The sequence below is a fragment of the Mytilus edulis genome, chromosome 10, assembly GCF_963676685.1.
Source record: "Mytilus edulis chromosome 10, xbMytEdul2.2, whole genome shotgun sequence".
Taxonomy (NCBI): domain Eukaryota; kingdom Metazoa; phylum Mollusca; class Bivalvia; order Mytilida; family Mytilidae; genus Mytilus; species Mytilus edulis.
Window position 1 is genome coordinate 47,317,044 of NC_092353.1, and position 14,340 is coordinate 47,331,383.

General features: G+C 31.7%; 1 protein-coding gene across 2 annotated transcripts in view; it reads right to left on the reverse strand.

Moving 5' to 3' along the window:
• The window catches only part of LOC139491331 (phenylalanine-4-hydroxylase-like), a 29,016-nt gene extending 23,259 nt beyond the window's left edge, over positions 1–5,757 (reverse strand). Inside the window, exon 1 of one of the 2 annotated variants that reach the window (XM_071278956.1) lies at positions 5,384–5,757. In XM_071278956.1, coding sequence (XP_071135057.1) covers positions 5,384–5,467 — 84 coding nt within the window. In that variant the 5' untranslated portion in view covers positions 5,468–5,757. The remainder of the gene's footprint in view (positions 1–5,383) is intronic. The other variant, XM_071278957.1, reaches the window with a different exon arrangement.
• Positions 5,758–14,340: the final 8,583 nt, after the last annotated feature.

The window sequence follows — 14,340 nt, forward strand, 5'->3', positions numbered from 1 at the left end:
CATTTCCCCTTTCAAGTATCTTATTTTATTGAAAACAAAATAAATATCCAGCTACAAATAGCTGTACATCAATCAGAGCAAATCACAAATAACAATTACGTTCTTAAAATGTTGTAATGAAAGGCAAAATGGCCGAAAACGACTTCAAGTCAATTTCCTTAAGCAAAATGTCAATGGATTATCCCTATTTACGTTATTAGTTGGAAACATTTAAAACAAGGTTTTCTCCTTAAAAGGCTAATTGTGAACAGGAGTATGATATATGTTTCATGTAAATGATGAAACTTACATCGCTTTAGTCTCGTCTGCTCTTTCACGTGATGTTCTAAGTGTCTTCCTTATTACTGTATTTACATTAGCGCTATTTAACAAAATGGACATTACTAGAGACAAAACTTACTTCGCGAATGTCAAATGTTTGACCTCGACATAAATCTACATTTGACACGAATCCTGAGTCTATGTTAATTATTAGTAGTTTGTCTTGAAATTATACGTCAAAAATGAAAAGCCATGTCAATCATGTAGGTCTCTCTAAGAAATGGTCAATTTAACAGCAAAATGCCTCGAGTGTGTAGGTAATGGCAATTGTGTTTCATTGTTAGCTTGCTTTCTAGCTGAGCATTGAAGTCAATATAAGGTTAGGTATGCACCCCTCCTTTTTGAGGAGTCTAGTCCGAAAGACAGACAGACAGATTGGTTATCAGTCGAGCTAGTCTACTCTTAAAGGAGGATAGCACAAAACCTTACATTAACTTCAAGACTGAGCTTGCAAGCAAGCTAACCAAACACAAATGTATTACCTTAACCATCACATTCAAGGTATTTTGCTGTAATAAAAGAAAATACTTCTTTGAACAATGAATAAAATTAAACAAAATCTTTTGTAGATGGTTTGGGCGTACATGTACTCACGAAAATTGATAGAATTTGTTCATAAATTGCCGAGGAGTGTATTGTATGTTGTGAATTGTTCAATAATATAATAAAATATGAATCATGTATATACCCAGTTTTTTTTAAGGTTGTGAAATAAATTATACATTTCATACGGACTGTTCAGAACACAAGCATCTTACTGTGAATAGAAGGTGAATTAAAAAGATAGAATTTAGAAATAAAATATGAGAAGTTACCTCTTATGAAACACTTTTTTGAATATCAAAAGATACTTCATGTCATCGTTCCAGCTGTAACGTAAATTGAAAACATTTTCTGATGATTCCTTTTGAATTACATTTTCTGGCTTACTTACCCACAAAACGCAAAGTTTTGAAAGCCTTGAAATCAAGCAAAAATATTCTGCGTTTGTGTATTTATATGAATGATATAATAACTTAAGATAAGATCACATTTACATTGTAATCATTTTTATTTTTTATTTATGTTTTTTTTTTTTTTTTTTTTTTCTTTCTTTTTTTTGACAACTTATAGCTGTTTCATTATGTACATTGGCTATGTAGGACAAACAAATAATGCCAATTATTTTAAGAAACAATTAGATGGAAAAGCCTAACCAATCGGGCATATGGGTAAGGAACTTGATTTTGAAACATAGAATACGGACTTGATTTTGAAACATGGGATGCGGACTTGATATTGAATCGTGATTTTGAAACATGTAATACAAACTTGCTTTTGAAACATGAAATACGAATTTGCTTTTGTAACATGAAATACGAACTTGCTTTTGAAACATGAAATACGAACTTGATTTTGAAACTTGGAACACGGACTTGATTTTGAAACTTGGATAAGGAACTTGATTTTGAAACATGGAATACGAACTTGGTTTTGAAATATTGGACACGAACTTAATTTTAAAACATGGTTAAGGAACTTGATTTTGAAACTTGGGTAAGGAACTTGATTTTGAAACATGGGATACGGACTTGCTTTTGAAACATGAAATACGAATTTGCTTTTGTAACATGAAATACGAACTTGCTTTTGAAACAGGAAATACGAACTTGATTTTGAAACTTGGAACATGGACTTGATTTTGAAATTTGAAACATGGAATACAAACTTGCTTTTGAAACATGGGATACGAACTTGATTTTAAAATATTGGATACGGACTTGATTTCGAAACATGATTTTGAAACATGGGATACGGACTTGATTTTGAAACGTGGGATACGGACTTGATTTTGAAACGTGGGATACGGACTTGATTTTGAAACGATATTAAAACATGATGGGATACGGACTTGACTTTGAAGCCTGGGATACGGACTTGATTTTGAAACGTGGGATACGAACTTGATTTTGAAACATAGAATACGGACTTGATTTTGAAACATGGGATACGGACTTGATATTGAATCGTGATTTTGAAACATGTAATACAAACTTGCTTTTGAAACATGAAATACGAATTTGCTTTTGTAACATGAAATACGAACTTGCTTTTGAAACAGGAAATACGAACTTGATTTTGAAACTTGGAACATGGACTTGATTTTGAAATATGGGTAAGGAACTTGATTTTGAAACATAGAATACGGACTTGATTTTGAAACATGGGATGCGGACTTGATATTGAATCGTGATTTTGAAACATGTAATACAAACTTGCTTTTGAAACATGAAATACGAATTTGCTTTTGTAACATGAAATACGAACTTGCTTTTGAAACATGAAATACGAACTTGATTTTGAAACTTGGAACACGGACTTGATTTTGAAACTTGGATAAGGAACTTGATTTTGAAACATGGAATACGAACTTGGTTTTGAAATATTGGACACGAACTTAATTTTAAAACATGGTTAAGGAACTTGATTTTGAAACTTGGGTAAGGAACTTGATTTTGAAACATGGGATACGGACTTGGTTTTAAAACATGAGATACGGACTTGATTTTGAAACATGGAATACGAACTTGATTTTGAAACGTGGGATACGAACTTGATTTTGAAACATAAAATACGAGCTTGATTTTGAAACTACTTGATTTTGAAACGTGGGATACGAACTTGATTTTGAAACATGAAATACGAGCTTGAGTTTGAAACCTGAGATACGAACTTGATTTTGAAACATGGAATACGAATTTGATTTTAAAACATTGGATACGGACTTGATCTTGAATCATGAAATAAGAACTTGAGTTTGAAACATGAAATACGAACTTGATTGTGAAACATGTAATACTAACTTGTTTTATAAACATGGGATACCAATTTGATTTTGAAACATGCGTTTACGATACAACTTTACAATACAGATTACTACTAGTATCTCACTTTTAAAACAAATATAGCGAACATACATTTTTCTGTACAAAGGTGTGCTGTGCTGTGGGTAGCAATGTATGTGAATGGTTTTTTTTTCAATGAACATGCCATTCTTGGAGTCGGTTGGAAAGGGGTAGAGTCTGTAAGATACAATGATTTTTCCCTCACCCTGCTTTTCAGGAAAAAACTATAAAAACGGATTGTAAATGTAAGATACAGTAAATTTGCTTATAAAGATATAGAACTATATCTAATGAATTAAAGCGTTAATATAAAAAAGAAGATGTGGTATGATTGCCCATGAGACAACTGTCCACAAAAGACCAAAATGGCACAGAAATTAACAACATGTTTAATGATAACGCATCGTTACTTGTCAAAATTTCTGTATAAGAAAAAGAAATTGCTGTGAATATAAAACTTCTTAAATGGACAATACGCCTTCAATATGTACAATCAAAATAAAGAATATCATGTTATAATTGTTGGCAAAAGACCGTCTGTAGTTATACAAAAACAGACAATGATCTTCTGATTGCAAGTTACAGATCCCATACAATTCTTTTAAAACATTTAATTTCATTTGTTATTTTAGGGAGTAGCGACATGATTAATAGTACAATCCTTGAAGCGACCAATTTGCAAATTCTTTCAATTGTTGAACGGCATTATAGAATAATTCTAAAATCAAATTACTAGATGAATGCAACATTTAAAGAGGAAGTAAATTGATATCGTCTTCGAATCATAACCATATATACATGTACGTGTGAATGTATTATATATTATTATATTTTTTTAAGAAATGACTTTAATATTTTTGTCTGAATAAATAACATTAAAACAAATGTGTTGCACACTGAATAATCTACGTAGCATTGTATTTAAAAAAAAATGAGATTAAACAGTCAAAGAACACAGTCAGTCCTTATAATTTAATTAATTCTAAATTCAGTTTGTTAGAAGTAAATCACGAAAAACCGTTGAACAACGGTACTATTATAAGATGGTTATAAGCGAAGATGATTTTATAAAGTTATGTCGACAAATAATACGGCTGAACTATAAGCCTTCGTCAATGTCGTTGTTCAAAAATTTAAACTTTTACATTTTTTTTTCTAACCAAAAACAAATATTTAAGCAACTATAGACATAGGTCACCTTTCGGTCTTCAACAATGAGCAAAATGGCATACTGCATAGCCTAGCTGTAAAAGTCCCCGAAATGAAAAATGTAAGAAAATCAAATAAGAACACTAACGGCATGATTAATGTACAAAACAGTAAACAAAAAAATGTATGATATACAGCATCATATAACAAAATGAATTACAGGATCCTGACATATGAACATCAGAATTTGGCGGGACAAAAAGTATTAAACATATTTTATTTTCAGTTGAATGTCGTAAAAATAAAGTATAGTTGTATGCAATTGATAAAGATAAGAAAAGCGACGCTCGTCTAGCTTCTTGTCTGTTTTGGAGGGTTATTTTTATTAAAAAGGTGTAGATTTGCTGTGCTTTATCATTAGCTAGTTTAAGACACTGGTGGATCAAGGCTCGGAAATAGAGATCTAATACCCATGCCCCTTTAATTTGATAGCTTTAAAATATAATGCCATCGTGTTATCTACATGTACATGATTTGTTAAGCATAAAATAATACAAATGGTTTTTTTTCCCGCTAGATGAGCGTTTCGTTTACAAAAAACTCAGCAGTGACACTCGAATCAAAATAGTTTAAAAGGCATAAGTATTTAGCAAGATACTTTTATAAATATTTAGCGTATGGTAAGTATTTTAATTTTGTCTACAATAAATTAATAACGACACCTTTCACAATTAATTAGACTTACGATACAGCTTAAGGTTATAATGCATAAATTATATATAATACCATCTTAAAAAGTAAAAAGAAAATTGTAATTCCAATACCCTAAATATCCCGGACTTTTTTTTTAATTTTAAATTTTAGGATATCACTAGTACTTATTTTCTAGCATGCAATGTAAAAGAAAAACAACTTTTCGACTTTTACTTATATTTTCTGTAGCCATCAAATAAATTAGATTTTTATACATTAAACTGTTGATTTTTTTGTACATTATACATTTTTAAATGAAATTTAAAATAACAAACCTCTTGGCTATAGCTTTTCTGGAAGGCAAGCCTCCTTTTGGCAGTTTGTGGATCAGATGGAACACGAGGTGTCGGTGAATACATTCGGAAAACGTGTGTCCTTTAAATTGAAGAAAAATCCAAATTGTATTATAAATAAGGATGCATCAACACTTTAGTAAGTAAATGATTTTATGATTTCTGAATCATGGTTTTTAAATAAGGCATTGGCATCTCATTGATTCATCGATCGATTAAATAGCGAATTATAGTTCTCTGAGATTTTCTTTGGGAGTAAATCGAAAATTGTATAACTTTATTCCATTAAGTATACAAATATTTTATTCCAAATATGGAATCTGACAAAAATGCTAAATTTGATTCCACCCACGTATGTTCTTAATGGGTAGCCGACTACATCATATAATATCGGTTACAGATAAATAGTGATGGTATTTAAATCTCTTTCAATCATCATTTAAAAAGTTAAATCAAAAGCATTGATAGAAAGCAAATGGACGGATAAAGTGCGAAAATCATCAATAAATGTTCCCAGGTATACCATTAATTAAAGAGATGACGTATTCACTATTCTGGTAAATTATGAATACTATTAGTATTATTTTAATAAAAATAAATCTAACTTTTAACCCTAAGGTATCAACCATTTAACTTCGGGGATGGGAATATGTTTTTTTTTTCTTAGTCAGAAATGTTTTATTTTGTTTTTCGACGTTATCTTTCAAATAATTTTTTCAAAGTTTAACACTGCATGGAAAAATCTGGATTTAGAATATTTGTTTTTGTCATTTTCTTCGACAGAATTTTTTCACCTCAAATTTGGGATCAGAATATATTTTTTTTAGGAAAAAGCCATACCCCCTTTTTTTGGTTTATTCCCGATTGTCCCACTTTTTAAAATTTTAGAGTTCTGATTGTCCCACATGAAAAGTTCTGATTGTCCCACATTATTTTATGTAGCAAAATGTTCTTAGATAAACAAGGTAACTGTTGTTTGTTTTGCTAAATAAACAAGAAAACAAGAATTAATTATTGCACATTTAATATTAATTTGTTCTTATTTTGTTCATATTTTATAAGTAACATTGATTAGTAACCTTTGATTAACTGCAACACGCTATAGAAATAAATTATTCACTATAAAAACAGTTCCCAATTGTCCCACATTTAAACTTCCCAATTGTCCCACATTTAAACTTCCCAATTGTCCCACAAACATATTCCCGATTGTCCCACAAAATTTCATTATCTTTTTACCTGTAATTTCAAAAAGTGGGACAATCGGGAAGACACCCTTTTTTTTAAGTTAAAAGGTCGTTCCTTAATGTCTAACTTGTTTATGTACACATAACAGTATAAAACTAATTTTGTACTAATGACATAATCTACAACCAAGGATAACGTGAAGTGTATCAGTATTAATATTATATTTAAGAGATATGAAATAAAAATTAGGACACAAAATAAGGAGTCACAGAAAGACAGAAAAATAATTACAGCTACAATGTATACTAAAGACAAGGTTATTTTCAGATACAAGTATTATGCGGGAACTTGGTCCCGTCTTTGTAATTCGTGTTGTAGTCTTTCTTTCAAAAGAAAAAGTTATCTGTACGAATAAGATACATACCTTTTTTTTATAAGTAAAGAATCTTTTATTTAAATCATTTAACTTAATTTTATCTCAAACTTTGCCTATAATTTATTTAATCTAGATCACGATTTTACATGTGAATGTGAATAAAATTACTTCCCTGGAAAATATCTTTTAATTCTTTAAACTCGTTTCGTCTAAATGTATATACTAAACAAACTATTAAACATATGACATATTTACTCTACCTTAAAAGACAATCCACTCTGCTAACTTTATTTTATTCAGGGGCCTGTTTATCGAAACTGTCCTAAGTTCGGTCCTAAGACTTAGTATCCATTTTAAATCTACGTTTTTATTATAACTTTTTTCGCTATTTCTACCAGCAATATTGGTTGTATGTATAAAAAGGTATTATAATATTGTTTTGTTAATAAGATTTCACATATCAGATAATTGGTTTACAAGGCCCGTTTGCATAACACATCTTAACTTATGTGTTCCTAAAGCATAGATTTCACTAAGAATTCCTTTCATTTAAGTAAAATTATCAATTCGTATGCATAAAAAATTAAGTGGTATGCATAAAAAATTAAGTGGTATGCATAAAAAATTAAGTGGTATGCATAAAATTATTTAAGTCTCTCCACTTAAAGGAATACCAGTTAAATCGGAAACTTTCTCTAATTGTTGTATGATATATATACTACCTTATCCGTGGAACAGTATATCCAACGTCAACATCATCTCTAATGGTCCATCGCATGCAATAATTATCAATTTATTAATGAACAATGCATACGTTTATCAATTACTGGGGTTAGATTGACGTTTGTATTTAATAACAATAAAATACGTAAAAACTAAAATAACCACAAACCAGTGGCGCACAATTTAGAAAAAAAGTTGTTTTAAAATAAATGGCCGTGTATGGGAAGAAACATATTTTAATGCACCCCCACCTCTCTCCCACCGACTGTTACTAAAAGAGAAATGAAAGGTGGTTTGGAGGGAAATTAATTATTTACTGATGTTTACTTAAGGTCAAGTTGAAATTATGTAATGTCATGCATGTCCTGTACGAGAAAAAATAACAATAAGTATGTGGATCTTGTAATTGACGCTTTCCAGGACGTAGGTCGGAGAAAAATGGACTACCACTGGAAAATGAAGGTAATACTATAATAGTTATGGACATCAATTCTCCCGTAGGGACCCCAAAAAGTAGTTGCGGCCTTTCTTAGCGTAGAGTGTGTGGCACTCTTTCTATGTGAGGATCGAATGTAACGTTTTGTTCTGACCGGACGTGGTTGTGTACTTGTACATCCCAAACTTCCAAACGAACATCCCACTCTAGCAAGATGTTTAACTACCAGTTGGGGAAAGACCAAAACGACCGTATTTATAGGTGCCAATCAGCCTTAGGAATGGAAAAAATAAAACAAATATATTTTTAAAAGATGGATTCTTTTTTCATGAAATCATATCAAAACCAGGAACGGTTTTTAAAAGTGATTCAATCTTTCTCTAAAACACACATTATTAGATTCATATGTTTACTGTAATATACTATCCGAATATTGCGCTTGCAAGTTATCACACCGAAAGATAACTCAAAACTGTATGCATTCGTAATAGGTTTTAAAAAAATTGGAGCAATTATTGAAAACTAGCAAAAGGACTCTTTTTTTTTTAACAAAACCAATTTTTCTCATATACACCATTATAGTTTATAAAGGTTTTAGTCTTCGTCTTATGTAAATTTGCACTTTTTTCGTTAACAGTAATATAACACCGAGTTTATAAGAAATACATTTGATTACATTTTAAGTATCACTAAAATATTGTAGGGACTTCGAATTCCACAGAGTAGTCTTAAAACATTTTAGTGTGTCCCAGTTTAACTAAGTGGAACAAATGCAGGGGAAATTTACCCAACATATTTATAAAATAACTATTGTAATTGAAAATTAAACCGATGTCAAGCCTAGAAAACAGTATCTTGCATGCCTAAGGATCCTCACCGTTTCCTTCTTTAAAGCCTGTTTTGTACTATCAGTTACAATCGTGTTGAAAACCATTGTGAACCCCCTCCCCCCCCCCCCCCCCCCCAAATTCTTTTTATTTTTTCATGTAGGAAATGCATAAAGAAATAATGGGCGGCCTTAAAACTATTGTTCCCGCCTGGAAATTAGAATGAAATTCAAAACAGTGTGGCTGTGGCCATTGATTGACACATTAAATTCATCCATTGACTGGGACAATTTACGTGAACGTTTGTCAGTAACGATCACTGTTCACGACGTACCTACGATAGACATGTAAACTGTGGGGTCACCAAAGGTTTCTTAACGCCTTTAATTATAAAATAATTCGAAAAATTAATCAGGAACCTTTATGTCTGTACCGATCACTGTTCACGACGTACCTACGATAGACATTTAAACTGTGGGGTCACCAAAGGTTTCTTAACGCCTTTAATTATAAAATAATTCGAAAAATTAATCAGGAACCTTTATGTTTTGATTTATATAATTGATATAAATCAAAACATCGTGTTATTTCTGATTAATTTTTCGAATTACTTTATCAAGGTGTTGAGAACCTTTGGTGACCCCATAGTTTAAGTGTCTTTAAAAAGTACATAGTGAGCAGTGGTCGTTACATACAAACGTTCACCTAAATTGTCCCAGTCAATGGATGAATTTAATGTGTCAATCAATGGCCACAGCCACAGTGTTTTGAATTTCATTCTATCAGCATATTCTTCTTAAAACATTCGCTTTCTTCAAAATTGAAAATTGAGCCGTAGATTTTGAAGATTTTATTAATTTCCCCCCAAAAATGTTTGGACAGGGAGCTCCTAACCCTATAGCTTGCAACGGGAATCCTCTAAACCAAAAACAAAATCTGCTGTGATGGCGGCTTTGAAGCTGAACATTATTTCATGATAAATATTAGCAGAATCTATAATTTCTCTTTTTATCTGAAACTGTGACTGATTTATGAATGGAAATTGAATAAGTTTCAAGTTTTGAGTTAATAGTTATCATAAATCAGCCCATTGATGCGGTGTTACTGAATTAACGACTCCATGCATATCAAATTTAACACCATTGTTACAAATCTCAACAACTTCAATCTAAACAGTCATTGATATTGCATAACTGATGATAGGTTGTTTTATGCTGTGAAACTGTACTTAATACTTTCATCAATATTGATTAAAGCATCTGGCCGGCAGTTTTGAAAAGGGAGGTAATCAAGAATTTACAAGATATTTTTTTGTGATACAATGAGCAGAATGCAAAAATATAGAAAAATCAAAATATCAAATATTTAAGATTTTTTACAGACGCAATTTGTTTTCGTAACTGAAAAGCTGAATATGCAATGTAAAAGATTTTAAAATTATGCCGATGGTCATTACTGCATAAATAATTGGTGACATTAATTTTGGAATCATAACTATTTAAATGTACCAATTTTACCTCACCAGATGTGCATTTCGACAACAAAAAATAGACAAACAAAAGATACAGAGAAATCAGTCAAGATACAAAATCAGAACATGCAAAGTAACAAGTACACAACAAAAAACAAAAAGCAAAGGAACAACAATTTTAGTGCCGCTACTCTTCAGATAAACCAGTGAGGCCCTCAGCACTAAGCAAAAACCCCACTTTCGCTGCAAGCTGAATATATATAATGTCTCTTAAGGATGTTTGCTTGTCATGTTTTGAAATTTTTGTCAGATTTTCGCATTGACCCCTATATTTTTTTTGCTTTTTTGATTCCTCAATTAATCCCCTGTCAATATTTACTAGTGTTATTGAAAGCTATTTATTTTAAAACTGAGAAGCGAACTTCCTTCAGTGATTCTTGAGGCCAACATATTTGAATCCCAAACTTATTCAAAAACTGAAAAACTGAGAAACCCTAAAAGTACAAAAATGTTGCCCATGAGAGAGAATAATATTCTCCAATTTAAAATAATTTCCAAAAATTTAGACTAATGCGTTTGACTGAATTAATTTTACATAAATACATTCTAATAAACGCTTTTTCACCGATGGAAAAAAAACCACAAAAAAAAACATTTTTAACCGATTTGTTCTAGTAAAAATTCAAATCAAGCATATTTATATATCTGGTAATGGGTAAATAAGATAAAGAATTTATTTTCCATTTTAAACATTTAATTGAACATTTACTAAATGGCATTATTTCCTGTTAATTACTTTTAGCAATCTAACTGCCTTTAATTTTCCTGAATTCAAGAATTATGCTCTATTAAACAATTTAGTTTACAGTAAACAAATGGCAATCTCCGTACAACCGCACATTAAATGCTATTTGAAATTCCTCATATTAAAAGGAAAATATACAGGAACATTGGTTTTTATAGAAAATTTAATCACGCTTCTGATTAAACATAAAGAACAGCAACTATAATTCAGGTCGATATCGCACAGTTATAGTCCACGCGCGGATCAAAGTTTTTATGATGAACAGGGAGGGGGCGCTTCTGAGAATTAAGAGGCACATGGTCATATTTTAAACTAAAAATGGCTGTTAAAAAAGAGGGACGAAAGATACCAGATCGACAGTCAAATTCATAAATCGAAAATAAGCTGACAACGCCATGGCTAAAAATGAAAAAGACAAACAGACAAACAATAGTACACATGACACAACATAGAAAACCAAAGAATAAGCTACACGAACCCCACCAAAAACTAGGGGTGATCTCAGGTGCTCCGGAAGGGTAAGCAGATCCTGCTCCACATGTTGCACCCGTGTCGTGTTGCTCGTGTTATTACACATCCAGTAAATAGTCTAATTCGGTAGGTCACATTCATGAAAGGGACCGATACATTACATCTTTCTGTTATAAGGCGAGGGGAATGTTCTCTGGTATGAATCTGCGCCTGCAGTGATGTAAATGATAACAAATTACCGGAAGTTGTAGATCATGGTAACCTATCTCGAATTAAAACGGGCAATTCAGAGTCACAGCCCGGGGTGGGAGCTCGATACTTTAATATTTAAGGGGCAAACGACCGATTTCGATAAAGATTTTTTTCAATTATCAAATTTTGAATATAATATACATGTACATTAAAAGAACTCTGGAAAATCGACGAGGATTTTTGATTGCATAACAAATAATAATAGCGTTGAATTAGATTTTAGAAAGAAGAAAAAAATCCTGACACGGTCTGACACGGTCTTTCAGTATTTATTCTAAATTGCAAATAATAAGAAATATGATGCAAACCATGAACGCATGCACAATCAATTATTTTTTAACGCTTCTTGACTAATGGGATTCCAGCAGATGCAATTGGCTGCATGAACCCTGAAATAAACACTGAAATTGTTCTATTTGGTGCCATTTGGGTATTTATGTAATTCCGTGTTCTTTTATTGCTGAAGAAGGAAATATAAATCACCCTCAGCGCTACTCTAATTCTTCTTTCAATTGAGTACTATGATTTTGTCAATACGTGTTAACAAACGACAATATTATTATATTCGGTGAAACAATTGAAAAATCTGAAACTGAATACTTCAATACAAACATTGAATAGTGTTAAATTCTGTCTGCAAATATTTGAATAAAAGCCATAAAAATAGAGAATTTAGGATGGATACATTTTTGTATTTTTCGTTGTTTGTGATGCACAAATATTTGTGGAAAAAAATCAATTGCAGAGAAAAATTGGTTTAAATGAATATATATCACCAAACTAATATTTATTATATGTTAAATGTCAATCACAATGCAAAATTTGAAGTAAACAATACATTATCATTAAGAATCACGCCGTCAACAGGTTGACCTGTTTATAAGAAGAATCACGCCGTCAACAGTTGACTTGTATTTATCAAGAATCACGCCGTCAATATTTTACATGATTGTTGAAATTAAAAAGCACGCCTTTAAAACAAATCAGTTGATATTAACCCACTTGCTGCCGGTATTTTTTCAAGGTTGTATATCGTGTGCCATGAAATACGACAGCTCGACGTCTGTGACGTTACATATCCAATAATGACGTCACGCCATCATCGTCGTTACATTTGGAACAAATTGAAGAAACATATTACACCGTCAATATTTAGCCTGCTGATGTTTAGAATCATGCAATTTTATTTAAGACTGCTGATATTGAAAACCACGCCGTTAATATTTTAAAACCTGTTGATATTTAGGCAGCAACCATTTGATTTTCTGGGGGGGGGGGGGGGGGGGGGGGGGGGGGGGGGGGGGGGGGGCTATGGTTTTTTTTTGGAAAAAAAAGTTTGTTTCCAGTTTTTGGAGAAAAAAATAATTTGTTTTTGATTCTGAGAATAAAAAATTGTTTGTTTCACCCTCAGCTACCACTATATGTAATGCTAAAATTGAAAGAAAAAAATTGTTTTCGACTTGTCGCGAAAAAAATAGATTGTTTTTCGCGGCAGGCGAAAAAAAAAAATTGTCCAGAAAAAAAACCCATAGCCCCCCCCCCCCCCCCCCAGAAAATCAAATGGTTGCTGCCTTAGAATCACGCCGTCAATACTTGCTGATATTTAGAATCTTTCTGTTAAGACTGAACTAGTTTATATTAATATTCACGCAGACCAGTTTATATTAAAACTGATGATATTAACCCTCTGCTGTCGGAATCATTTCAAGGTTGTTTGTCATTTGCCATGAAAAACTCGACGTTTGTGACGTTACATGCCAAACAATGATGTCACGCTATAATGGCCGTTACATTTATATTATTTTATCTTCTGTCTTTGTTATTTGAAAGAGATAGTAATGATGAGAAATTTGCATAAATTAAATCAGCACAACCAGTGTGGACACATGTGTTCCTCCGGCAGCAAGCGGTTAATAATCACGCCGATAATATTTTACCTGTTGATATTTAGAATCTCGTCGTCAATATTTAACCAACTGATGTTAGGAATATGCCGTTTAAGTTTAACCTGCTACAAGTACTAATCGGCAACTTGTTCATTTTCCCATTGATTTTACTACTTTATATGTTTTAAGATCATGGACAGGACTTGATACTCGAAAATATTCTGCAATGACGTCATTAATAAATGCAGCAACGTCACTTTATCAAGTTCATCAACATAAAATCATCCACACAATAAGCAAACAGTCAAGAAAATTGCCGACAGTATCAACATCAAAAATGCATTTTTTATTAGGTTTTGGTTAACATACAAACATAGGACACAATCATCAAAGATGAAGGTCAGTGGGGTATACACTAAGACTAAATATTGATATAATACTATTAAGACATTATTATATAACCAAATATTCACCTAAACCCAAATCCGTTGAAGGAAATGTAAT